The 26,582-nt window shown below is 37.6% G+C and overlaps 1 protein-coding gene across 4 annotated transcripts in view; it reads right to left on the reverse strand.

Moving 5' to 3' along the window:
- The window catches only part of ATP11B (ATPase phospholipid transporting 11B (putative)), a 113,395-nt gene that overhangs the window by 46,855 nt on the left and 39,958 nt on the right, over window positions 1–26,582 (reverse strand). For 3 of the 4 annotated variants that reach the window (XM_064279602.1, XM_010592797.3, XM_010592798.3), the window contains 11 exons: window positions 26,149–26,252; window positions 19,173–19,220; window positions 16,751–16,815; window positions 15,076–15,157; window positions 9,190–9,340; window positions 7,857–8,054; window positions 4,570–4,812; window positions 3,785–3,960; window positions 3,227–3,295; window positions 1,778–1,851; window positions 1,573–1,676 (listed from right to left, as the gene is read on the reverse strand). In XM_064279602.1, the coding sequence (XP_064135672.1) occupies window positions 1,573–1,676; window positions 1,778–1,851; window positions 3,227–3,295; window positions 3,785–3,960; window positions 4,570–4,812; window positions 7,857–8,054; window positions 9,190–9,340; window positions 15,076–15,157; window positions 16,751–16,815; window positions 19,173–19,220; window positions 26,149–26,252 (1,314 nt within the window). Of the gene's footprint in view, window positions 1–1,572; window positions 1,677–1,777; window positions 1,852–3,226; window positions 3,296–3,784; window positions 3,961–4,569; window positions 4,813–7,856; window positions 8,055–9,189; window positions 9,341–15,075; window positions 15,158–16,750; window positions 16,816–17,351; window positions 17,432–19,172; window positions 19,221–26,148; window positions 26,253–26,582 lie in introns of all 4 variants that reach the window. The other variant, XM_010592800.3, reaches the window with a different exon arrangement.

Here is a 26,582-nt window from a genome sequence, read left to right on the forward strand (position 1 = left end):
GCCAATGTTCTACTGTCAGAACTTGGAAATGGTAAGTTTTAAAATACTGTATGACACTATTTAGTGGATTTTAAAAATATTTACATTCCCTTATGTACAAATGACCCACACCTATAAATAACTGTGTCCCTTAAATAACATTTAATGGGCTGTCAGTTATTCAAATATGAAATCATTCATTCCTTCTACAAGAAATATTTACTGAGTGTCAACTATCTTCTGGCACTGTTCTGGATATTAAAACGGCGGTAAGGCAGAACGATGTCTTTTGTTCTCATGGATATTTAGTGTGATGAAAGGACTAGGTCACAGACAATCAGGACACAAACAAGGGAAGAGAAGTCATGAGTAAGTAAAGGAGGCAGGTCAGCAGAGAGTACGGAGCAGAAAATTACAGACATGCAGAAGTGAGAGATCCTGAGGCTCTAAGACCGAAAGAGAGCCGATTAATTTTCCTGTTCATGTGAATTACTGCACTTTGTTTTTATGAGACATAATTCATACACGGTAAAATTCAGTGTTTTAAGTAATATAATTCAGTGGTTTTTAGTGAATTAAAAAGAGTTGTGCAACCATCACCACCATCTAATTCTAGAACATTTTCAACACCCTGAAAGGAACCCCCACACTCCACGTTGCCCCCGTCCCTGGCAACTGCAGATCTGGTTTCTGCCTCGATGGATTTGCCTATTCTGGATAAAAAAAAAAAAATCTTGGATATTTCATATAAATATGGTACCTGGCTTCTCTCACACAAGATAATGTTTTTAAGGCTCATCCATGTTCTAGCATATTATCAGTATTTCATTCCTTCAGTGGCTGGATAATATCCCATTATATGGATATGTCACATTTTATTTATCCATTTATCAGTTGATGGACATTTGAATTGTTTTCATTTTTTTGGCTATTAGGAATACCGTTACTAGGGACGTTTACGTGTCAGTTTTTTTGTTTCAGGGTCTATTTCAATTTCCTCAGAGTGGAATTGCTGGGTTATATGGTAACTCTTAGGACCCTGGTGGCATAGTGGTTAAGTGCTACTGCTGCTAACCAAAAGGTTGGCAGTTCGACTCCGCCAGGCGCTCCTTGGAAACTCTGTGGGGCAGTTCTACCCTGTCCTGTTGGGTAGCTATGAGTCGGAATCGACTCGACGGCACTGGTTTGATTTTTTTTTTTTTTTATGGTAACTCTTATGTTTAACTTCTTGAGGAAATGCCAAACTATTTTCCAAAGTTGTTGCACCATTTATAATCCCACGAGCAAAGTGTCAGGGATCTAGTTTCTCCACATGCGATTCCCCTATATTTTTTAAAATAAGCTCCCTTCTTTAATTAGAGTAATTTTGAATGATTCTTGTGATCAAAAGTGGGCTGAATGTAATAGGTTCAAAAAGAGAACTAATATTTTAGCAGGTTAAAAGTCAATTCTTACACAAGAAATGTGGAACCAACAAATAATATAACGAGACCGCAGAACTTATACAATTTTTAATAAATTGTTAGGGCAAAAATAAAAGCCAAGCTCTACCATATCTTTTATAGTTTTTAAAAATCAGAAGTTTGCACTCACCAAAGCAAATTCATCTACATGAATTCTGGTTTTTTCTATTTCTCCACCTATACACCTAGGGAGGATTGATGATTCAGCTCCTTTAGCAAATAAAAACTTCTCACCTGAAAAGAAAAATTAGTTATCAAGCTGTTAAGGTTAAAAAAAAACACAAAAAATTTTTTGTTAGACCAGGAAAAATTCTTCAAAGTTTTAGGCTGGTTACCTGAAGGTGCCTGTACAATGACACTCATTCTTCTACGATCTGAATCAAATTCCAGAATATGAAGCAGTTTGTACCTAAGGGAAAGAAAGACAAAAACTTTACTTTTGAATAATATTAAAGAGCACTTGGAAAGAACACCTATAAAAGATAAAATGGCTAACTTAGAACAAGAAATGAATCTCATCTACATTTTCAAGGTGATAGATTATGAGCCATTAATAACACCGGATAGTAACAGAAGTAACTGACATTTATTGAGTACTTAGCAAATGACACGTACCTTATATGTCATTTAATACCCATAAGAACTCATGGAGGTAGGTCTTATGTCATTTTATGAATGAAAACTGTTAAGCTCAGAAACATTAAGTAATTTACCTAAAGTCAAATATGCTTATGAGCCGCAGGGCAAGGATTGGAATCCTGATAGGCCCAGCTCCATGTTTTTCCTCATTAAAAAAGGTGACTGCTTCTCCACCCTTTTTTCTGTCCTAACACACCTGAGAAACACAACATACTCGCATTAGTAACACAGGCTCATTGTAGCAGCGGTTCTGGACCTGGACAGGGTGTGAATGCATGCAAGTGGGGGAACACACTCCCCTCTAGTTGTCAAAAAATTGATGTAGATGGGTGAGATGTGGCTCACAGAGTCTTACACATGAGTTTTGCACAAGTGTGTACATACTGAATGCTCTGGAAATCTCAAAGAAAAACAAAGTATTTCATATTTCATAAGGCTTCATTATCAGCTTGAATAAAAACATCTAAAGTAAATGTTTGAAATGGTTCACGTATAAGCTGATGAAGTGAGCTGGAGGGGCCTCTCACGTGAAAGCAGCCCAAGGATGGGCCCTATTTAGTTAGGGAAAGCGTAATTTGGAAAAGCCAGGTGGAGTTGAGATATGATCAAAATTGACAAAATCGTAACAGGAATGAGTATAATGACCACAGACTAATTTAACACACAGTGGAAATATCAGAAATAGGGAGTTGTTCCTTAATGTTTGAAAGATAAAATCACAGGAAATCAAAGGAAAGTTTTCTTTATTCAATGAATAGAAACTCAGGAAAGCCATTACTCCCAGAGCGTGTACAAAAGAACACAGAAATAAGTTCAAGAGCCATTAAGCTAAAATACAGACGAGAGCTTCACAGCAGAATGTCATTACTTTGATGAGACACAATGTAATAATGACTTCATTCAAGAGCAAGGTCAGTAAACTTTTTCTGTAAAGGGCCAGATAGTCTAGACTTTGTAGGACACGTATGGTCTCCGTTGCATACTCTTTTTTGAAGGGTTTAGGGGGAACCCTATTATGTAGCTCCTGGATGGTACAAAAACAGGCCACGGTCCAGATTTTTCCTGCAGGCCAGAGTTTACTGAACCCTGTTCATGATACTATACACTTAATATATAGAAAGTCACAAAATATGGGAAAAAATTACCGTTCCAATTTTCCAAGTGTTTTAACTTCCATAGTTTCTTCAGAACTGCCAATAAATACAATGCCGATCCTAGGGATTAAAAGAAGGAAACGCAAGATTTAAGGGATGATATTCCATATTTCATGATGCTTCATTATTACTTTCATAATTTTTATAATTACTTTTAAGAACTTGAAGGATCGCAGTAGGCCCAGAACAATTACTATTCACGTTTTTAATAAAAAATTTCAAAGACTGCTGCATACAGCATTTCTTACAAAATTATATTAGATTTCACTGTAACCAGATCTTGAGAGATCTCTTCCAGGTATGACTCAACGCCAGCTTGATCACAAAAGTAACAACACCGTTCAATTCTACATTTAAAATTTAATTCAAAACGCACTTCTACTGTTATGTGTTTATGAATTACGCACTTCTACTGTTATGTGTTTATGAATTAGACAATTTAAAATGATGAACTTGTGTCTGACAGTTTAAAATGATAATTCTTTAATATTTTAAGGCTCCATTTAGAAAAGCGTTTTTCAGAAGATTTGGGAAATTAGACTACGCTACCTTGCAGCAGCCTCCACTAGGGCTTTTTCGTCTGGAGAGGATGCATAGTATTCCAGGTGGGAGGGTGTGAGGTTGGACTGCCAGGGCCCATCACCGATGCCATCAGTCTGAACATTGCTAATCTGTACGGTGTGACAGAGGCTGACTGCTTTAAAGAAGAGACCATGTTCTTTAATCTGTAGGAACATCATTAACTCATGATAAAAATACCCTTTAGGAAACCAGAAACAATTATTTAAAAAAAGCCAGTAGATACAATGAATAATTTTGTCATGCAAGTTCTGGAATGCTACAACCTGCAATTGCCTGAGTAATAGCTGGTTAGCTTAGACTCTCAAAAGTAAACTCATATCTGCTTATGACCCTTCAACATAAGAGCTTCTTCTTTAGGAGGCAGAACCAAATTGGAAGTAACGGGAAACTTTCTTCTGTGAAACAAGTAAGGGCTCAAAAATATTAAAAATATTTAAGCTCTATTTCTTAGCGACGTCTTCTTCACTTCAAGGCAGTAAGGGCTTTCCCTAATGCAGTACCATTTAAGTACCTAGAAAACTACAGCAGACACGTAGTAAATGACCAGCTAAACTGGCCTGTGGCCATACATTCTCAGGAATATATTTTGTAGCACTAAATCAGAGGATGTACATTTCAAATACATATTTCTTGCCCCACTGACACTTAAACCTTTTTTTTTTGGACGACCCATCAACTACCAGAGGCAATTATATAAAAAAAGAGATGTCAGTGAAGTGCAACCCCTATTCATTAATTTAAAAATTGCTTACCAGTTCAGTTTCATATTCAGGACTTGTTCTAAAAGAAGAACTGGTTGTAAGATGGGATAAGTTGTTAAGATGGGACAGACTGCCAAGGTAAGAGAGGTTTCCTTCTGAAGAGTCTGGCGTTGGTCCTTCGGGTACCAGTCTGCCGTTGATTTCTTGGTATTTCACACCATTGATTGAACACTCCCGAAACTGCATCTCATTTTCCGTCAGTGTACCAGTTTTATCTGTAAACACATATTCCACCTAGAGGAGCAGAAAACAAAACAGGCCTTTGTGTTCGTGGTGCTATGTTGAACAACAGCAGCAAACCCTTGTCTTCTGTCTCTTGAATTCAAGTTCACCTACCGGCGTGGATATATTGATGCTGGCATTCTGACACTCCAAGCACAACAGAATAGTAAACATGCCAAAGAGACAAAACACTACAGGGTATTTTAAATCTGCATACACTCTGAAGTTTGGGTATCTTCAGGTGCATATTCACCCCCAGAGTTTCCTCAGGATGTGATATTAGTACTTCTTTCCTATTTCCTGGGCAAGGATTTTTAAGGTAGTAGTCCTCATTAGCTTTGAAGCAAGGGCGGAAGGGATGGTTAATAATAACAGAATATGAAGGGGTATCTGGGTCAGGAGAAATGGTACGGTGCTTAGAATAGAAAAATGAAATGAGAGAAACAGGAGAAGTCAGAGGTGGGAAGCTATCAAAAATAGACAGTTTCAGGAAACTGAAACTGAGGGCAAGAAACAACTATTAACGTGGAAAGATGTTGAAAAGGAAAGAAAGTATTTTTTAAAGTGGAAAACACAAATACCTCCAAAACAGCCGGGCTGCTAGTCCATTACCTTAAGGTGAGGTCCACTCAGACTCGACTCAATAGCAATATTTTTTTTTTTTAATAAGCATTTTAGTGTGCTACTTTTAAACTGGGAAGGACTTGACTGCAAGGATTAGTGTTCACCGGAGGATGATGACTTCTTATGTGAAAGGCACGGTCTAAAACAATGTACAGGCAGTTCGGCCAGAACACGGCTTTCAAAACATGAATTGACTCCAACATGACTGACATAAGGGAGCAATTTGGGGATGATGTGAACCTCAGCTTTGGTTATGCAAAATTTTGTCTCTGGGAAACATGAGGTGACTGCAGAAAACGTACCCAAGCCACGGAGCAACACCTGAAAGGTACAAACCTCAAACAGCTACCATAGTTCATCGTGTGAGCCCCAAGCCATACCCAGCTGCCTCTGGTGTTAGAGTTTTCCTTCTATTTCAGATAACCCTAGTTCCGCTACTTCGCAAAAAGCACCCATGCAGCAACCCTTCCGATGCCCACCTCCACCAGCACACTTCTGGCCTCCTTCAAGACAGAGGGCCGTATTTACTGCAGTATTTATGTACTTCTTAACCATGTAGGACATGCTGTTGTTACTGGGTTCCTATTTTTCAAATGTGCTACTGACGATGTTTCTGTGTTGCATCCTGTTTCCCCTGTAGCACTGTGGTTTTATTGAGCAATTTCACATAGTGTGATGGCTTTTTTTTTTCTTCTTGTGAGGCAGGTGAAAGTTTAGAGAGCAAATTAATCCTTCAAAAATGTATTCACAAACTGACCGGTTTTCCCATCCCTCCCGCCGTCCCATCTTTGCTCTGGGTCGTGCAGTGATTTTAGGAGTGTGGATGCTGCGTTCTGGCGGGAGCAAACACAACATGGGGAGCAAAAGGAGAGTCTGCCATCAGTGGTCTCAGAGAAGGAAGAGAATAGGTCACATTTAAGAGACAGGAATGAGATGCAATTTAAAAAAGACTATTCAGAGAATACTGGAATATTAGAAATTAAAAATATTTCAGCAGATATTTAAAAAAATTTAAAAAGCTAAAATTGAGCAGCTCTCTCAGGAGGAAGAATATAACAAATAAATGAAAACTGAAAGTTAGAGTAAGAGAATAGAGGATCAAGACAGGTGGTCTGATACTCAAGCGGTAAAAGTTTCAGAAAAACAAAGCCCAGACGGACATGTTACCAAAGGGATAACGAGAATATCTCCTATACTCAAAGGGATGACGTGTGCTATCAGACTATGTGCTATCAGGCTTACTGAGCCTACTGCCCGATGAAAGAAAAAAAAGAACACACAGCAATGTATCTCATCATGAAATCTGAGACGTCTTGCAGAAAGAGAAGATCCCAAAAGCTTCCAGAGATAAAAACAACAGATGAAACATAAAGAACTGAAAAACAGAACGGCAGTGAATTTCTCAAAAGCAACACGGGAAGCTAGAAAACAACAGGGCGACGCCTTCAAAATTCTGAGGAAAAATCATTTCCAGCGTGGAATGCAATACCCAGTTAAATTACCAATCAAATGTGAAAAGAATAAAGAGATCTTCAGACATGCAAAGTCTCAAAATATTTTCCTCCCATGCATCCTTTTTTGAGAAGCTATTAGATGTGCTCCAGCAAAATGAGAGAATAAGCCACAGCTGGGAAGACAGGGATTCAGGAAACGGGAAATCCCAAACAGGAAAGGGGCAAAGGAATTTCCAAGGTGAGGGCAGAGGGAAGTCCAAGGTGACAGTTGAGAAGCAGGCCCAGAAACAAGAAGTCCAAATTGGACTCAAAAGATAAAAGGCTACAAAAGAGCTGTCACATACAGAAAGAAAGAAAGAAAGGGAGGGAAGGAGGAACGAAAAGAGAAAGAAAATCCTAGATTACTTTATGTGTTTGAGTATACGGGGAGAAGTTTCATGTATTTGTCAGTTTCTTTTATGGAAATTAAGTAAACGGAAACACTGGAGCAACTAACTCTAGGGAAAACAAAATATACAAGAAATGAAATGTAATTACAGTATTACAAGGCATGTATCAACAACTGTGAACCAGTGAACAATGTCAGCACAGTCCTAATAATGTCAAATGAATATTTGTTAAATTCGAAATTGTGAAATAACAACACGGGGGGGATATGGAGGCAAAGTGTGTGTGGCTGGGTGAGTCTGTGTACGTGTGTGTGTGAGGGGGTAGTATAAGAGTTACATCTTTTATTCCACAGTAGAGAACGTCTGAAATGGCAAAATCAAGAAACAACACTATACAGAAACAGAGTGTTAGCAAAGGAAGAGATAGCTTAAGGTTTAAAAATGGGAAACAAAAATTAGGGGTGAAGCAAAGCAGAGCTGTTTTTTGTTGGAAGTCTTGTAATATTTTCTGTTTTATTAGTCTCTGTACAGGTACAGGTAGTATTTTGATAAAAGTAACAAATGAGAAAAACAAAAGCACCAGCTTCACCTGTCCAAGTTCTTCATTCAGGTCTGAAGTATTGACTAGAGCTTTCTGATCTGATTCTTCGTGATGGAGATCAAGATCCCAGCCAATGAAGAACGATCCAAGAAATTTCTGCATTTCCACTGTCACGTATAGTGAAATTGGAATGATGAAATTATAGAGTACCAAAAAAGCAAGGAAGTCTGAAATAAATCTCAGAATCTAGGAAAAAAGAAAGGGTTGTTTGGTGCAAGAAAATGCGTAAGAATTTCTTCAGCACTACTGCAGAAAATTATCACAACATTTCATGTCTAAGTAAACAGACTATCAACTATATTCTTAGAATAGTAGTAATAAATTGAAATTCATTTACTGAATTGTCTTTTTAACACTGCATTTTCTTTGGCTATTTTATTGCTTAGTAGAATCTTGATCAAGGTAAAGGAAGAGAAGATAAAATTATTTGTTAAATAAGCTAGTAAAAAGCCTGGTGTGGCTGAAAATAACTCTGGCAAAATTATACTTAAAAGCTCTGTATTATCCCACTCCTACCCTTCAAAAAAAAAAAAAAAAATCCCAGTGCCATCGAGTCGTGGGTACCCTTCAAAATCACAGAGAATTAAAAACTGGCTGAATTTTAAAAAATTATAAAATAATTGCTAGGCTAGAACTGCTAGCAATTAAATCTCTTCCATAGGAATTACACAGGAATAGCCAACTTCAGTGGCACAGTAACACCACATTTCAATGTGGATTTTGTGAAAAGTAAACTACATTAACTGTGAGTGATACTGAAAATGTGTCCCTGTGATTATCTGCTTTGTGGTCTCCTTCGATCTAAATTTGTATCCCAATATTTGTATGTTAATCTAAACTGAAATTTGGAGAATAATTCTTTGCCAAAATTGAAGTTAAATTTCCTTGGTAGCCCATATTTGAACAGTTTAAAACTTTGAGTATTACTTCACACCATCAATAGACTGACAGTAAGACTCCCTGAGTTATTCAAATATAATTGCAAATAAATAGCTTACTTTTTAGTTCATTTATGATAACGTATATTAAATGGAGTGCAAATATACACTTTTAAATTTTTGTGACCTCTTCTAACTATTTGAGTCATGCCATATAGGAACACAAATGCTGATGCCCTAAAATGCAAAAGCGTAAACACTAGTTCAAACATGATGGTTACAACTCTTCATTTGCAATGTCATTTTGTCACCCTTCAGTACCAGTGGTTTTAGAAGATCACCATGATCCCTCCTACCAGAATTCATCACCAAAGCATTAACTGTGCCAAAGAATACAGGTTCCTCTATGGTATAGCCAAAAAAAAAAAAACAAAACAAAATACCTTACTACTATTTCTCTGATGTTCTGTTTTTTGGTTATACCAAGGTTCATCCCATTTTTCTTCAGCTTGCCATGTATATTTTAAGATCGTACTGATGATGGCTTCAGAAATAAGGATTATTAGGTAAATTATCAAAAATGTATTCATTGACCTGAAGTGAGAAGAGAATATGAAACACATCAATTATGTGTTACTCTACTCATTGGCTTAGAAATTAATACATCATATTAAATAGGATATTAAAATGTGAAGTACTACTGTAGCTATCTTAAAGGATAGTCTTCGTTTTTAAGAAATGACCATTCAATAGAATCTATTCACTAGCAATAAAAGAACCAACACATACAGCTCACAGGCCTGACTCTTTAACTGTCGTTATGCTATTGCCCAAAATGCGTATAAAAACGACATTTATGTTATGTTACTGTCCAAAATGTGTATAAAAATAACATTTATGTAGTGTTAAAATTTTAGAAAACTTTTGTCACATTCATTAGCTTAGCTAATCTTTATATAAAAACCCTGTGAAGGGGAACAAACAACAACAAAAAAACTTGGTAAGGAAGAGATTATAATACCTTTTTTCCAAGTGCAGAGCCCAAAGCCCCAAAATTATTCTATAAATTTCCCAAGATCACACAAGCCAGGAATTGACTTTAGAATTCCTCTTCTCTTCACCAGGCACGCTTAGTATTACAAGTCTTCAATTTTAAGTTAAAAAACTTAAATTTTTGATAAAATTAAATTTTTATCATTTTAAAAATTCAAATACATACAGAATAAAGAGAACTGTGTAATGATGCCCATGCATCCAACAAGAATTGAGGAAAAATATAGAGCACATGCTTTGTAAACACTCTTTAAAGAAGGAAAAATGCCTGAACTCAGACTTCTTTCCCTGAGGAATTCCCTGAGGAATTTTTTCCCCTGAGGAACTGAGCCTTTACCATGCAACAACTTGATATTTCACTTTCCTCCCACATAAGCTCTATCCTGTAGTGGGAGCAGGTGAGGAGTGAGGGGCACAAGAAAGGGATTCATGTTTTCTGTGTAGCTACGGTGTGCCAGGCACAGTGTGGAACACTTCACCTACGGTATCTCGTTGAATTCTCCCAACCAGCCTAGGAGACAGGCATTGCTTGAATATTTACAGATGAGAAGAACACTTGGTTCAAAGGAATTAAACAACTGGTCCCAGGCCATAGAGCTAAATAAGTGGGAATTCTGAAGTTCTAACCTTCACCTGCCCAACTCCAAATTCTGCTCTTCTTGTACTAAATGAGTCCTGTCTTCTTGTTATCCTGCCATGATGGCTGGTTTATTTCCACCTTCTGTCTTTGCTCATGTGGTTCCCCTCATCAGACACATTGTCCCTCTTGCTTACATTATTTACTTTTCAAAGTTTAACTCAAAAGCTGCCTCGTTCCTTGAAGCCTGGCTTAATCACGTTAGTTTGTATTCAACATTCTCTTATTGGAACTTAAAACCAATACCACATTGCATGTTAGTTATACTTTCCAACTTGATAGAAAACTCAAAAAGGAGAGGAATTGTATCTCAGATAATCCAGCACGATAATAGATCCATAAGAAACATTCGATAAATACATATTTTTAGACTGAGTTTTCTCAAACAGAATTCAAAGGCTTCAAAATCTCTTACGGTTCAAGAATACCACCACCAGAGCTGAGACAGTAAGATGACCCTGGCACATTTTCTATATGTATCATGCATCAAGTCTCACTGATGTCCCATCTGCAATCTCAACTTAATATTACAAGTCTTTGACTTTAAGTTTAAAAAATATAAGTTTTGATACAATCATAGAAACTTTTTACCATGAAAAATTCAAATCTATATAAACATCTACCTTTAACAACTATCAATATTCTAACATTCTTATCTACTTTTCCTCAATATCAACCACCCACGTAATCATTATTTTTCCTAGTTCTCTTATTTTGTCAAAATTAGTGCTGATTTTCTAATTAGATTATGTGTTCTGCTACCGCACAGTTTTGAGAGTTCTCTCTATTTTTAGATATAAGACCTTTGTAGGATCTGTGAAAATATTTCCTCTCAGTTTGTAGCTTATTTGTTATTGGGGTTTGTTTTATGGCCTCTCATATGGTCTGTCTTAATGGGCTTTCCATGTGCACATAAATAGAACACGTATTCTGCCATCGTTACGTGTAGCGCTGTGTATCAGTTAAGCCACGGTGGTGGATAGTGTTGCTTAGCTGCTCTGTACCATCACTGCTGATTTTTATACTATTTCTATCTATTACTGAAAAAGGGGGACAAAATTTCTAACTGTGATTATGGATTTTTCTGTTTCTCCTTTTAATTCTGTCAGATTTTGCTTTAAATACTTTGAAGTTCTGTGTTAGGTTGGGAGAAAGATGTGGCAGTCAGCTTCTGTAAAGATTTATAGCCTTGGAAACCCTATATAAGGGTCACTATGCATTGGAATCGACTTGATGGCATGGGTTTTGTGTATTAGGTATACTCATTTATAACTGTTATGTCTTCCTGACATACTGACCCTTTTCTTATGAAATGTCCCTCTTTACCTCTAGTCTTGAATTTTATTTTATATGACACTAACACAGCCACTCTAGCTTTCTTATGCTCACTACTACTAGCATGGGGTGTCTTTTGATCTCAACCTATTTGCAGCTGTATTTAAAGTGCATGTCTTCCAGTTAGCTGGGTCTTGCTTCTTTATCCAGTCTAACAATCTCGCTTTTATTTAGTGTTCAGTGCATTTACATTTAATGTAATTTTTGGTTAGATTTAGGGCTACCATTTTGCTATTTGTCTCATTTGTTTTTCTCTTCCTGCCTTCTTTTGTATTTATCAAATACTTTTAGTGTTCAATTTTAATTGCTCTATTAACTTTTATGATACATCTTTGCTTTTCTTTTAATGGAAGCTCTAGGGATTACAATATGCATCTTCACCTTATCACAATCTACTTAGAGATGGTATTTTATTACGTCACATAACACGTAAGATCTTTGTAATATAGCTTATTTACTTCCACCTGCCTTTTGGACTCCAGACTTAAATATATGGCACCTATCTGTCTTAGAGTCCACAATACACTGTTACACGTTTTGGTTTGAATCAAGACAAAAAAAACAAAAACCCAACACCTGTTGCTGAGTTCACTCTGACTCATAGTGACCTTATAGCACAGAGAAGAACTGCCCCATAAGGCTTCCAAGGAGCGGCTGGTGGATCCAAACTGCTGACCACTGGTCAGCACTGAGCTCCTAGCCACTGCGCCACCAGGGCTTGGAATGAGGTTTTTAGCTGTCGTATATATTTTAAAGATTTTAAGGAGAAAAAAATACATACACAGTCTTTATATCTATGCCCATATTTACCATTTCTGACCCTTCCCTCTGTGGAGCCCTAGTGGCATGGTAGCTAAGAGCTCAGCCACTAACCAAAAGATCGGCAGCTTGAATCCACCAGCTGCTCCTTGGGAACCCTACGGGGCAGCTCTACTCTGTTCTACATGGTCGCTATGAGTTGGAAACGGCGATGGATTTAGGTTTTTTTGGGTTTGTTTTATTCCCTCTGAAGTCTTTCTTTAGCATCTCTTATCATGCAGATAGTCTGGAAGTGAATTCTCTTAGTTTTTGTTTTTCTGATAATGTCTTTATTTCACCTGTTTTGCTGAATATAGTATTCTGGGCTGAAATTTTTTCTGTTAGTACTTTTCAGAAGTTGTTTCATTGTATTCTGGCCTCTGCTATTTCTGATGAGAAGTCAGGCATTCACATACAGGTAGTCCCCAACTTACAGTGGGGTTCCATTCCGATGACTCCGTTCTAAGTTGGTCCTGACATAGGTGGAATACTTTTTTAAGTTTTCACAGCCTGCTGTATGGCAGTGTTTTCAGCCATAAATCATAACACTGAACATCTGTGAGTGAACATCTGAGAATGATACCAGCAAATTATGTGCTGCAAAGTCCGTAGTATGTATTACTAACAGTAAGATGGACGTTTAAGTGCAGTTTGTCGTGATTCAAATATGTCATAAGTCAGGGATGACCTGTAGTTACCTGCTTGTATGTGATGTGTTTTTTTTCTTTGGCTGCTTCCAAGCTTTTTCCTTTGGATTTTAGCAATTTGACTAGGATGTGCTTAGGCGTGGTTTTCTTTGTATTTTTTCTGCTTGCGATTTGCTGATCTTGGTGTTGTAGCCCGAAGTTTTTTCTCAAACAATTACAGCCATTCTTTTTTCAAATATTTTTTTCTGCTGCTGTGTCAGCTACCTAGTGCTGCCATAAGAAAATATACAGTGGGTAGCTTTAAAGAATAGAAATTTATTTTCTTGCAGTTCTGCAGGCTAAAGTCCAAATCAAAGCTGCGTCGATTCCTTCCATGGGCCTCTCTCCTAGTTGCTCATGTCTGCTGGCAATCCTTGGTGTTTTTTTGGTTGTAGATGGGTGTCATCCCCCTGTGTATGTCTCTGTGTCTTTTCTGCTTTTTATAGGATACCATTGGAAAGTGACCAGGTTTAGGACCCACCCTATACTAGTATGACCTCATAAACTTAACGAGAGAAAACCTCTTTCCAATGGTGATATTCATAGGTATGGGGTTAGGACATCGACATATATACTTAAGGGGCCACCATTCAAAACATAAAGGCCTCTTTGTCTCTCTCCTCTTTTTTGAGGACTTCAATTACACTTACATTAGTTCAATATTTTCTCAAACGGCTTTGAGGCTCTGTCCATTTTGCTTCAGTCTTTCTTCTTTCTGTTCCTCAGACTAAATAATTCCTATTGATCTTTCTTCATGTTCACTGACAAATTTCTCTGCTTTCCTCAGTCTGATGTTGAGCCCACCTAGATTTTTCAACTCCAGAATTTCTATTTCGCTTTTTTTTTTAAATACCTTCCCCTTTTCTGCTGAAATTTCCCACGTGTTCATTCACAACTCCCTTTAGAACCCTAAACATATTTATAATGTCATTGTTATTAGATGTCATCGAGTCACTCTGATTCATAATGACCCTATGCACAACAGAACAAAACACTGCCTGGTCCTGCGCCATCCTCATGATCATTGTTATGCTTAAGCCCACTGTTGCAGCCAAAGCGTCAGTCCATCTTGTTGAGGTTCTCCCTCTTTTTTGTTTATCCAGTCCCCTATTGAAGGACATCTTGGTTGCTTCAAATTTTTGGCAATTATGAATAAAACTGCTCTAAACATCTGTGTGCAGGTTTTTATGTGAAAGTAATTTATTAAAGTCCAAATTTAGTACCCACTATATGTCAAACTCATAGCAACCCTACAGGACAGAGGAGAACTGCCCCATGGAGTTTCCAAGGAGCGCCTGGTGGATTCAAACTGCTGACCTTTTGGTTAGCAGCCATAGCACTTAACCACTATACCACCAGGGTCGCTATGAGTCAGAATCAACTCGACGGCAACACGTTTTTTTTCTTTAATATGGCAAACACTATGTAAAATGATAGACGTATACAAAAATATAGGAGTCCCTGTGTGGCATAAATGGTCAAGTACCTAACTGAAAAGGTTGGCGGTTCAAATCCACCCAGAGACAGCTTGAAAAGTAAGGCCTGAAAACCTGCTTCCGAAAGATCAGACATTGAAAACCCTGTGGAGGGTGTTCTACTCTGACACACATGGGGTTGCCATGAGTCAGAACAGACTCAACAGTACCTGGTTTTTTATACAAAAATATAAGAATCTATCTCTATCCTCAGGGATATCATCTTTTGTTGACTTGGCCCCGTTTTATACATATATGAATATATATACATATCCATGATTATATATATATATATATTTTGATTATATTTATATGTAAATAAATAAAGTGAGATCGTTTCCTTACTTTTCTACTGCGGATCGTTTCTGTGACTTGCTCTTGTAATTTAAGGCCATCTTGGTTTCCATTCCGGTATATACAGCAACACCTGCAAAACAAAACCGTCCTTTAAAATAATCCTCTAGCATGTTTCACAAGCAAGAAACATACTAACATGGAAGCTTCTATAAAAATGTACTGTCATAATGTTGTTACAGTTTGGCTTTCCTTTAAGTCTGAGAGTTTTTAAGAGGCTTTTCAAGTCCAATTTTGAGGAAACCCAGTCACTCAGCTGCTGTATTGGGGAGTTCTTGGGGGCTCTGTACTTGAGTTACATCTGAATTAGGGAGATATTGTCTGAGTTGGAACTGATGGAGGAAAAGGATTTGGAAAGATAATGACAGTAAGGAAGGTCATTATAGATGGAGCAAGTGGTCTTAACAAACACAGAAATGGAACAGGTTGGAACAGTGCAGTGGGGTCGGGGTGTGAAGGGCCCTGAATGCCTGAATCTGGAGAACAGATTTCACTCTTCAAGCACTGGAGAGAGAATATGGAAATCTGAGTAAATAAAGTAAAAACAAGGAAAGTGCTATTTTAAAAATCTGTGCCAATGTGAATGACTCTGAGATGAACAATGACAGTAATCAGGAGTAAATGAAATTAGGTAAGTTTTATATAAAAAACTTTGGAATTAGACTTTGGTTTGAATGATTGAGATATTTATATCAATTGATTTGCTTTGAATAATTGAGAGATATATACAAAGCTTTTGGATATAAACCTAGAAGTGGACCTGCAGGGTCATTTGATAATTCTGTTTAACTTACTGAGGAAACAACAAACTTTTTCACAGTGGCCGTACCATTTTACACTCCTACCAGCAATGTACAAGGATTTCAATTTCTCTACAAACTCACCAAACACTTAAACTTTCCTTTTTTTAATGGGATATATGGATTTCTTTATTGGAGGGTCTATCACAGAGAGATGAGATAAATTACAGGTAATAGGAAAAAAGAGAATGAGGAGCCGAGACCTCAAAAGCTGTCCATGGCCAGTGAGTAACATTATCCAGGCAGGCTGTGAAGGGCCATTTCTGAAGTGGGGGGAGCTAACTGAGAGATAAAGGTCATCATCGACTTGACACTTTACTAGAGTGGACTCCGTGCACACTGAATTAATTTAGGTCTCAAGACAACAGTGCTATTTATTCACCCTTCTGATCCAGTCAGCATCTTCCAACAGTATCTGGTACACAAGAGCTCAATATGAATTTGCTGACTAAGTGCATGGATGAATGAGTGAATCAGCAGTTTTATCAATCCAATCTAAAGGTAATCATAGCGGAATTACAGACGTGGCTTTCTGAATCCTGATACCAGGTTAAATTGGTTCCTAGGCACCATACTACAACCTGTTGCCACCAGGACTCCACCATTACTCTAAGTGTCGGAATTATCTTCTTAGAACTAAGTTTCACACACAAATGTCCACAAAGATAACGTAAGGGTAAGGTGATAGTCTGTCACTCAAAAATATAACACAAAACACTTAATCTTTGGAAGAAAATTATCACAGGCAATATTTGATTATTGAAAAATTACTCAATCAAAGGCCACGAATGCTGTACATTTTAAAATATTTCATATAAAGCATCAACATGAATCTTGCGATTAGAAAATTTTAAATATGTACAAACCAAAAATTTCTTTTGTGTTTTTTAATCTGGCTCCACGAAGCAAGAGGCTCTCTGGCCCCAGGGGTCTAGAAACAAAACCAAAAAAGCACTGAATATATTAAAAAAATATTAAAAATTCAATCCAATTCTCAAGTAGTCTCTTAGTAGAAGGCACTTAAGCTAGAGTTACAACACTGCTTCCATGTAAAACCAAAACTGCAGCTACTAGGAAGCTGCCTAGGCCAATCATGTTAGTTCTGTAACAACAAATGCCTGCATTAGCATCTTGGTCACTTTAAGATTAGTGGCTCAGAAACAAGATTATGTCTGTACACAAACACACGAAGCCACCAGTTTCAGAATCTCTAAATATAAGATACAAGAAAATCAGAGATTAGGCGGTGATTTAAAGTTTTTTAGCAGAAGATGAAATTTTAAAATATTGTGAGCAAAACTAATAAATGGCATTGGAAGGAAAAATACAGGATGATAATGCAACATGAACATAAAATGTAGTGGGATCTGTGCATAAGTTCTCCACAAAGAAAAGCTGGATGACAACACAGTGTACACAGTGAGTTAGTGTCTAGGCAAGCCTGCTCGGGACAACTTGACTACTTGCATTTTGTACTTCTTGGAGTACCGGTCTTCATGCTGTTTGAGATTCTCTCCATAAAGGAGATATGAAGTGAGAAGGAATAACTAGAAGGGAAAGTGTATCTTCTTAGTGATTTAAAAAAAAAAAAAAAGGTAAGAGTTTGTCATGGCTAAGTAAAAAAGCCTTTTATTCTGTTGATATTCCTTATGATTTTCTGAAACATGCATAAAAAACCCAAAACCAAACCCGTTGCCGTTGAGTCGATTCCGACTCATAGTGACCCTATAGGGTAGAACTGCCCCATAGAGTTTCCAAGGAGCACCTGGTGGATTTGAACTGCCAACCTTTAGGTTAGCAGCTGTAGCACTTAACCACTATGCCACCAGGGTTTCCGAAACATGCATACAGTTATTCAAATCAAACAGTAATTCAAATGTGAGCCAAATATGATGATGTCTAAAAACCCAAACGCTTTAAAAAAATGCAATGAACCAAGCACGGTCAGGTATTTTGGGTCATAAGTTCTCCACAAAGAAAAGCTGGATGACAACACAGTGTACACAGTGAGTTAGTGTCTAGGCAAGCCTGCTCGGGACAACTTGACTACTTGCATTTTGTACTTCTTGGAGTACCGGTCTTCATGGTCTTTGAGTTTCTCTCCATAAAGGAGATATGAAGTGAGAAGGAACTCACTTGTTAACTTATGGTTAACAAGTGTTGTTTCTATACTAGACAGTTATATTTAGAGAGCACTCGATGGAGATTCCAAAATCAACGTAGCAACTACCTATCCAGGAGCCATACAATAGTTCCCTTTCACTTGGTATTGTTCCAACAATGAATAGAAATGCTCTGAGCTCATGCTGGCAAATGCAATTGGGATATAGTAATAGAAAGCTTCAGATTAAAAGATAATTCATCAGTTTACTCAGGTTGCTTTAGCAAAGAACATGGCTCAATTTTTTAAGCATTCTAAGAGCTGAGTTACATTACCTTAATGTAACTGAGACTACGTAACCATGTTTTCTACTACTTTACTGTAGAAATCAAAAAAAACCTAGTCATAGTTACATAGCAGGGTCCTACAGACAAGAGACTTTGTTACAGAGTTTATCCAGTGCATTCCTGTGTGCTGGTATACAACATTTTTGGTGGCTTGTCTTGGGAATTTCATTTAAAAAAATGCTCAACTCTGAATTTTATTGCACGCAGCCAGTATAATTTAACATGTCTCCAGAAAAGAAGCAGAAAGCCAAATTTGTCTAGAATTCAAGGGCTGATACCCAGATTGATTCTAAAGAAGGCCTTGAGGTCATAAGTAACAATGCAATCTCATACTATCAGCAAATCTTTGAAATGATGCAAATCTTTCATTCAGCAGTCAGGAATTAACCCTGAATAAAAAAAAATATTGAGGGAAAATAAAACAACAAAACAGCCAGGAGGATGAGAGGTTCCTGTTAGCCACTAAATATACTGAACGGTTTTGAAGTGAAGATCATATCATTTATATTTGTTATACACTGGTTTTTTTTTTTTAGAACTTTAGGGTTGTGGGTTTAAATACATAAGGATCTGGATAAAAATGATGTTTCATTTGATGTTACTACCTAATATTTCTAGAAAAATGAATAAAACTTTAACAAGTAATCCTACTAAATCATTTTCGTTGGATTTGTTTCATTTTTACTTGCTGTTGCTACATAGATGAAATGCTAAATTAAAAAAAATTAACCTTTTTCCATGATATGCTATTTATTACCCAATTTCCCTTTAACATGATTTTGTTCCCCCTGCCAAACAGGTGTCATTTAAAAGTAACAGAACACGCAGATTTGTTCTTACCTTACAATTTCTTCCATTTGCTGAGTTATTATCATTCGGCCCATGAACCTATCAAGGAATTCACCATGTTACAAAGATATATAATATCTCTTGTGACATCAATGAGTGGAAAATTTTAGACACTGTCGGTACTGTTCTTGTACGTGAAACAAAGTTCAACTTTTGTATATAAAAGTGGTCAGTAGTTACGTAAGAAATGATAAAAATAAATACTTATCAGTCTTTAAGCTTTAAAGACTGATATTCTTGCCATCTCAATTCCAGCTATCATGAGGTAAGGAATGAAAATTGTTTTCAAAATGGAGATGCAAATGTCGCGTATTACTTTTAGTGTGGTCATCACGAGAATTTATAATTTCTACACAAATTATTTTTAGCATTATTTAGCCAAGAGTAAATGGCTATATATTTCAGAAGTTTACTAAATAAAGTCTGATGTAACCTGCAGATCAATAGAACCAGATCATTCAATTTACCACTCATTTACTTATTCATTCAACAAATACTCACTGAACACCCACTACCTGTGAGTTAATTAATGAGTACAGAATACCCAAACCAACCAAAACCCACTGCCGTCCAGTTGATTTCGACTCATAGTGACCCTACAGGACAGAGTAGAACTGCCCCATAGAGTTTCCAAGGAGAGACTGGCGGATTCGAACTACTGACCTTTTGGTTAGCAGCCATAACACTTAACCACTATGCCACCAGGGTTTCCGAGTACAGAATTATAAGGAAAGAAACTTATCAGTGAATTGCAAAGGTTTCTTAACCCAAAGTCATTGTTTAAACTTTTGCAGCCTGAAATTTAGAGTTAGTGGCCTGTAACAACAGATTTTCATAGCCTGGTCTTTAAGTTCCAACTGCATCACCAAAAAAGCTCCACAGCAATTTAAGTATACAATTACTTTCTACTCTAGTAAGAAGTAAATTCTGAGTTGAAGGAAATTACAGACAGTGTTGTTGTTGTTGTTGTCAGGTGCCATTGAATCGGTTTAGACTCATAGTGACGCTGTGCACAACAGAATGAAAAACTGCCCAGTCCTGCGCCATCCTTGAAGTCGTGGTTATGCTTGAGCTCATTGTTGCAGCCACTGTGTCAATCCACCTCGTTGAGGGTCTTGCTCTTTTCCGCTGACCCTGTACTCTGCCAAGCATGATGTCCTTCACAGGGACTGATTCCTCCTGACAACATGTCCAAAGTATGTAAGTTGCAGTCTTGCCATCCTTGCCCCTAAGGGGCATTCTGGTCGCACTTCTTCTGAGACAGATTTGTTCCTTCTTTTGGCAGTCCATGGGATATTCAATACTCTTTGCCAACAGCACAATTCAAAGGCGTCAACTCTTCTTCAGTCTTTCTTATTCATTGTCCAGCTTTCACATGCATATGTGATTGAAAATACCATGGCTTGGGTCAGGCGCACCTTAGTCTTCAGGGTGACATCTTTGCTCTTCAGCACTTTGAAGAGGTCCTTTGAAGCAGATTTGCCCAATGTAATGCATCTTTTGATTTCTTGACTGCTGCTTCCATGGCTGTTGATTGTGGATCCAAGGAAAATGAAATCCTTGACAACTTCAATCTTTTCTCCATTTACCATGATGTTGCTCATTGGTCCAGTTGTGAGGATTTTTGTTTTCTTTATATTGAGGTGCAGTCCATACTGAAGGCTGTGGTCTTTGATCTTCATTACTAAGTGCTTCAAGTCCTCTTCACTTTCAGCAAGCAAGGTTGTGTCATCCGCATAACACAGGTTCTTAATGAGTCTTCCTCCAATCCTGATGCCCCATTCTTCTTCATATAGTCCAGCTTCTCGGATTATTTGTTCAGTATACACATTAAATAGGTATGGTGAAAGAATACAACCCTGATGCACACCTTTCCTGACTTTAAACCAATCAGCATCCCCTTTTTCTGTCTGAACAACTGCCTCTTGATCTATGTAAAGGTTCCTCATGAGCACAATTAAGTGTCCTGGAATTCCCATTCTTCGCAGTATTATCCATAGTTTGTTATGATCCACACAGTCGAATGCCTTTGCATAGTCAATGAAACACAGGTAAACACCCTTCTGGTATTCTCTGCTTTCAGCCAGGATCCATATGACATCAGCAATGATATCCCTGGTTCCACGTCCTCTTCTGAAACCGGCCTGAATTTCTGGCAGTTCCCTGTCGATATACTGCTGCAGCCACGTTTGAATGATCTTCAGAAAAATTTTGCTTGTGTGTGATATTAATGATATTGTTCTATAATTTCCACATTCGGTTGGATCACCTTTATTGGGAATAGGTGTAAATATGGATCTCTTCTAGTCAGTTGCCCAGGAAGTTGTCTTCCATATTTCTTGGCATAGACAAGTGAGCACCTCCAGTGCTGCATCTGTTTGTTGAAACATCTCAATTGATATTCCACCAATTCCTGGAGCCTTGTTTTTCGCCAGTGCCTTCAGAGCAGCTTGGACTTCTTCCTTCAGTACCATCGGTTCCTGATCATATGCCACCTCTTGAAATGGCTGAATATCGACTAATTCTTTTTGGTATGGTGACTCTGTGTATTCCTTCCATCTTCTTTTGATGCTTCCTGCATCGTTTAATATTTTCCTCCATGGAATCCTTCACTATTGCAACTCGAGGCTTGAATTTTTTCTTCAGTTCTTTCAGCCTGAGAAACGCCAAGCGTGTTCTTCCCTTTTGGTTTTCCATCTCCAGCTCTTTGCACATGTCGTTATAATACTTTGTCTTCTCGAGAGGCCCTTTGAAATCTTCTGTTCAGTTCTTTTACTTCATCAATTCTTCCTTTTGCTTTAGCTGCCTGACACTCAAGAGCAAGTTTCAGAGTCTCTTCTGACATCCATCTTGGTCTTTTCTTTCTTTCCTGTCTTTTCAGTGACCTCTTGCTTTCTTCATGGATGATGTCACTCCACAACTCCTCTGGTCTGCGGTCACTAGTGATCAATGCATCAAATCTATTCTTCAGATGGTCTCTAAATTCAGGTAGGATATACTGAAGGTCATTTTTAGGCTCTCGTGGACTTGCTCTGATTTTCTTCAGTTTCAGCCTGAACTTGCATATGAGCAATTGATGGTCTGTTCCACTGTCGGCCCCTGGCCTTGTTCTGACTGATGATATTGAGCTTTTCCCTCGTCTCTTTCCACAGATGTAGTCAATTTGATTTCTGTGTGTTCCATCTGGCGAGGTCCATGTGTACAGTTGCCGTTTATGTTGGTGAAAGAAGGTATTTGCAGTGAAGAAGTTGTCAGTCTTGCAAAATTCTATCATTTAATCTCCGGCATTGTTTCTGTCACCAAGGCCATATTTTCCAACTACTGATCCTTCTTTGTTTCTAACTTTCCCATTCCAATCGCCAGTAATTATCAATGCATCTTGATTGCATGTTCGATCAATTTCAGACTGTAGCAGCTGATAAAAATCTCCTATTTCTTCATCTTTGGCCCTAGTGGTTGGTGTGTAAATTTGAATAATAGTCGTATTAGCTGGTCTTCCTTGTAGGCGTATGGATATTATCCTATCACTGACAGCGTTGTACTTCAGGATAGATGTTGAAACGTTCTTTTTGACAATGAATGCAACACCATTCCTCTTTGAGCTGTCATTCCCAGCATAGTAGACTATATGATTGTCCGATTCAAAATGGCCAATAACAGTCCATTTCAGCTCACTAATGCCTAGGATATCGATGTTTATGCGTCAGTTTGTTGTATTGTGGGGGCCTGTGTGTTGCTGTGATGATGGAAGCTATGCCACCGGTACTCAGATACCAGCAGAGTCACCCATGGAGGACAGGTTTCAGCTGAGCTTCCAGACTAACACAGACTACGAAGAAGGACCCGGCAGTCTACTTCTGAAAAGCATTAGCCAGTGAAAACCTTATGAATAGCAGCAGAACATTGTCTGATATAGTGCTGGAAGATGAGCCCCCCAGGTTGGAAGGCACTCAAAAGATGACTGGGGAAGAGCTGCCTCCTCAAAGTAGAGTCGACCTTAATGATGTGGATGGAGTAAATCTTCCAGGACCTTCATTTGCTGATGTGGCACGACTCAAAATGAGAAGAAACATCTGCAAACATCCATTAATAATCAGAACCTGGAATGTACGAAGTATGAATCTAGGAAAATTGGAAACTGTCAAAAATGATATGGAACACATAAACATCCATATCTTAGGCATTAGCGAGCTGAAATGGACTGGTTTTGAATTACAGACAGAGCTGCATGTAAATCACTTAACTGGGCAAAAAAAATACTAAGCATTCTCTTCCAAATGTCCCTTATTAGCCTCTGGTTTTCAGGCCATAGATCCTTTACCCTTGGAGGCGGGTTAGCTTCATTACAGGTATAAAAAATGATCATTAAGAATACTATACAGTAAATGTATTTTTTAATCCCAAAGTAATCCATATTCTTAGAAGAAATTTTAGAAAATATGACAAGAAAAAAGAAAAAGCTGCTGAAATCCTATCACCAAGAAACAACTACTAGCATTTTGATATATATTCTTCTAGGTTTTCTTTCTCTCTATAGCTATCTATAGGGTAAAGAATAGTGGCTATACCATGGACTGCCAAAAGCACGAAGAGATCTGTCTTGGAAGAAGTACAACCAGAATGCTCCTTAGAAGCAAGGATGGCAAGATGGATTGATACAGTGGCTCCAACAATGGGCTCAAGCATAGCAATGATTGTGAGGATGGTGCAGGACCGGGCAGTGTTTCATTCTGTTATACATAGCATCGCTATGGGTCAGAACCGACTCCGCGGCACCTAACAACAACATAGCTTTTTTTTTTTTCTTTTTTACCTTGCTACCACACACATTTTTACATAATTGGGATCATATCAGAGCTATAGCTTTGTATCTTATTTTAACATTGTATGTTCAAGTGCCATTGAATTCTTTGAAAACATCATTTATAATATCTATTTCACCCTTATATTTGAACCATATATCTATGTTAGCATTCTCCTACTTGAGCATTTAAAATGTGTTCAGTATTTCACTTATACATAACATACAGTAAAAATGTAATTCTATATATATTATCTTTACAGCTATGAATTTCTCAAGACAGAAACTACTTATCGTATTTACCTCACATCATAATGAGCACATAGGTGTTCAGCAAATATTTGCTGAATGAATGAATAACAGTAATCAACAAATTTTAAGTAGTGGTATAATTATGTGTCATTTTTCTACTATGAAATACGTCTGTAATGGTTATATTTACATTTAAAATAAAACATATACTTCAAGAAAGGAAGAGGAAAAGAGAAAATAAAGAGGCTGTACCTTTCATGTCCAAGAGTAAAAAATTTTTCTTTTTTACTTTCTCCCCATTTTCCAAGATAATTTAAAAACTACCAAAGAATTAGTCAAATTTAATTTCACATTAATCTGATGCGTAATGGTGCATCATTTTAGTAATGTTTAAAAAAATTCCCCATTGTCTGAGGCCAGGGAACGGTAACAACGTAGAAATCTTAAAGTATTTAATTCTGCACAGCTTAATGTATCTTCTAGTTAAATGCTCTTAAAAGTGTATGCCTCCGAATTTTTTATAGTTAACTGGAAAACCCTATGCTGCAAATGACTTTGATGAACGAATGTAACAGAGAAAACTCAAAAAACATGTAAGGTATTTGGAAAAAAAACAAACAAACAGTGACTAATGATAGGATTTTGAAACTTTTCAACCAGCCAGTTGCTGTTGAGTGGATTCTGACTCATGGCGACTCCCTGTGTGTCAGAGTAGAACTGTGCTCCCTAGGGGTTTCAGTGGCTGATTTTTAGGAAGGAGATCACCAGGCCTTTTTTCTGAGGCATCTCTGGGTGGACTAGAATCTCCAACCTTTGGGTTAGCAGCCAAGCATTTTAAATGTTTGCACCAGCCAGGACCGCCTTTCAATGAGGAGAGAAAGATACGTAATATGACAAGAAGCTGAGGGTGACTTTGACAACGTAGTTGTAATTTTTATTCTATCACCAGTCACTGAGTGAAAACGAGTCTTTAATAAAAAGTTGTTTCCATTTCATAGACCACAATAACTGGCAGAATCACGGAAAGCTGACTTACATTCTATTTAGTATTTAAAGTTAAAATGAGTTAGTTCCTCTGGTTCTTTCGAAATAAAATCTCTAAAACTCTTAACAAACTAAAAAACAATTTCTATATAAATTATAAAGGACCTAATTTAATAGCAGACTCAATGGCGGTAGTGGGTATATGCCAATGTGGAACCCTGGCGGCACAGTGGTTGACAGCTACAGCTGCTAACCAAAAAGTCAGCAGTTCAAAGCCACCAGGTGCTGTACTCTGTCCTATAAGGTCGCTATGAGTCAGAATCGACTCGATGGCAACAAGCTTTTGGTTTTATATGCTAATGTAATACAGAGGTGAACACAAAGCCAAAAGCCCCTGCTTTCAAGCAGCTTACTGCCCCCCCCCCAAAAAAAATTAGATAATTTTTTTCTACAGAAATAATCTTACTGGTGCCATAACTGCTGTTATAGCTATAAAGTGAGCAGGCTAGTTCATAACAAAATAGCAGGTGAATGGGAAGGTACTAATGAATACAAAAACTGCTTTTTGTTTTAGTATCTTTTGCTTAGAATTCTGCCTTTAGTTTCTTCTTCTGTTAATTGTAACCCCTTTCCCCCTGTAATGGTCTTTAGTTAGCTACAGATTTCAGCATAGGTTTACGGTTTTATAAACGAGGTCTGAAAATAGGACTTAAACTGAATATGAAGTGACTATGCTGAATATCAGAGCCCTAGTGACACAGTGGTTAAGAGCCTGGCTGCTAACCACAGGTCAGCGGTTTGAATCCACCAGCTGCTCCTTGGAAACTCTATGGGGCAGTTCTACTCTGTCCTATAGGGTCGCTATGAGTTGGAATCGACTTGACGGCAGCAGGTCTGGTTTTCTGGCTTATGCTGAATATCACACCATACCTGTACAAGTCTGCTTCTGGCTGCTGACATTCTATAACAGCTATGAGACTGTCCAAATTGGCAACTGTTTGTAATACTGCTGTTTCTGGAACTGCCACATGTGTCTGGGGAAGAGAAAAGAGAGATTAAATTGCACAATTTCAAGATCCAAAACGGACTCTACATATCTATTTTAGACGTAACTTGTTTACAGATAAAATCACAGCACACTGTACTTGAGAACACCCCACTAGACAGAACAGAGGAGAGAAAGGATGTAAAATAAACAAAAAGCAAGAGAAGCTCCTTGATTACCAGTCTACAGAGGCCATTTGCATATAAGGATATTAAATTTGTGTCTACAGTAACTTCTACTCAAAGTTTATCATAAGCATTTTATTATTTTTAATAGAAAAATATGTGAATTTTCATCATTGATTGTACTCTGAAAATGG

The sequence above is a fragment of the Loxodonta africana genome, chromosome 1, assembly GCF_030014295.1.
Source record: "Loxodonta africana isolate mLoxAfr1 chromosome 1, mLoxAfr1.hap2, whole genome shotgun sequence".
Classification (NCBI taxonomy): Eukaryota; Metazoa; Chordata; class Mammalia; order Proboscidea; family Elephantidae; genus Loxodonta; species Loxodonta africana.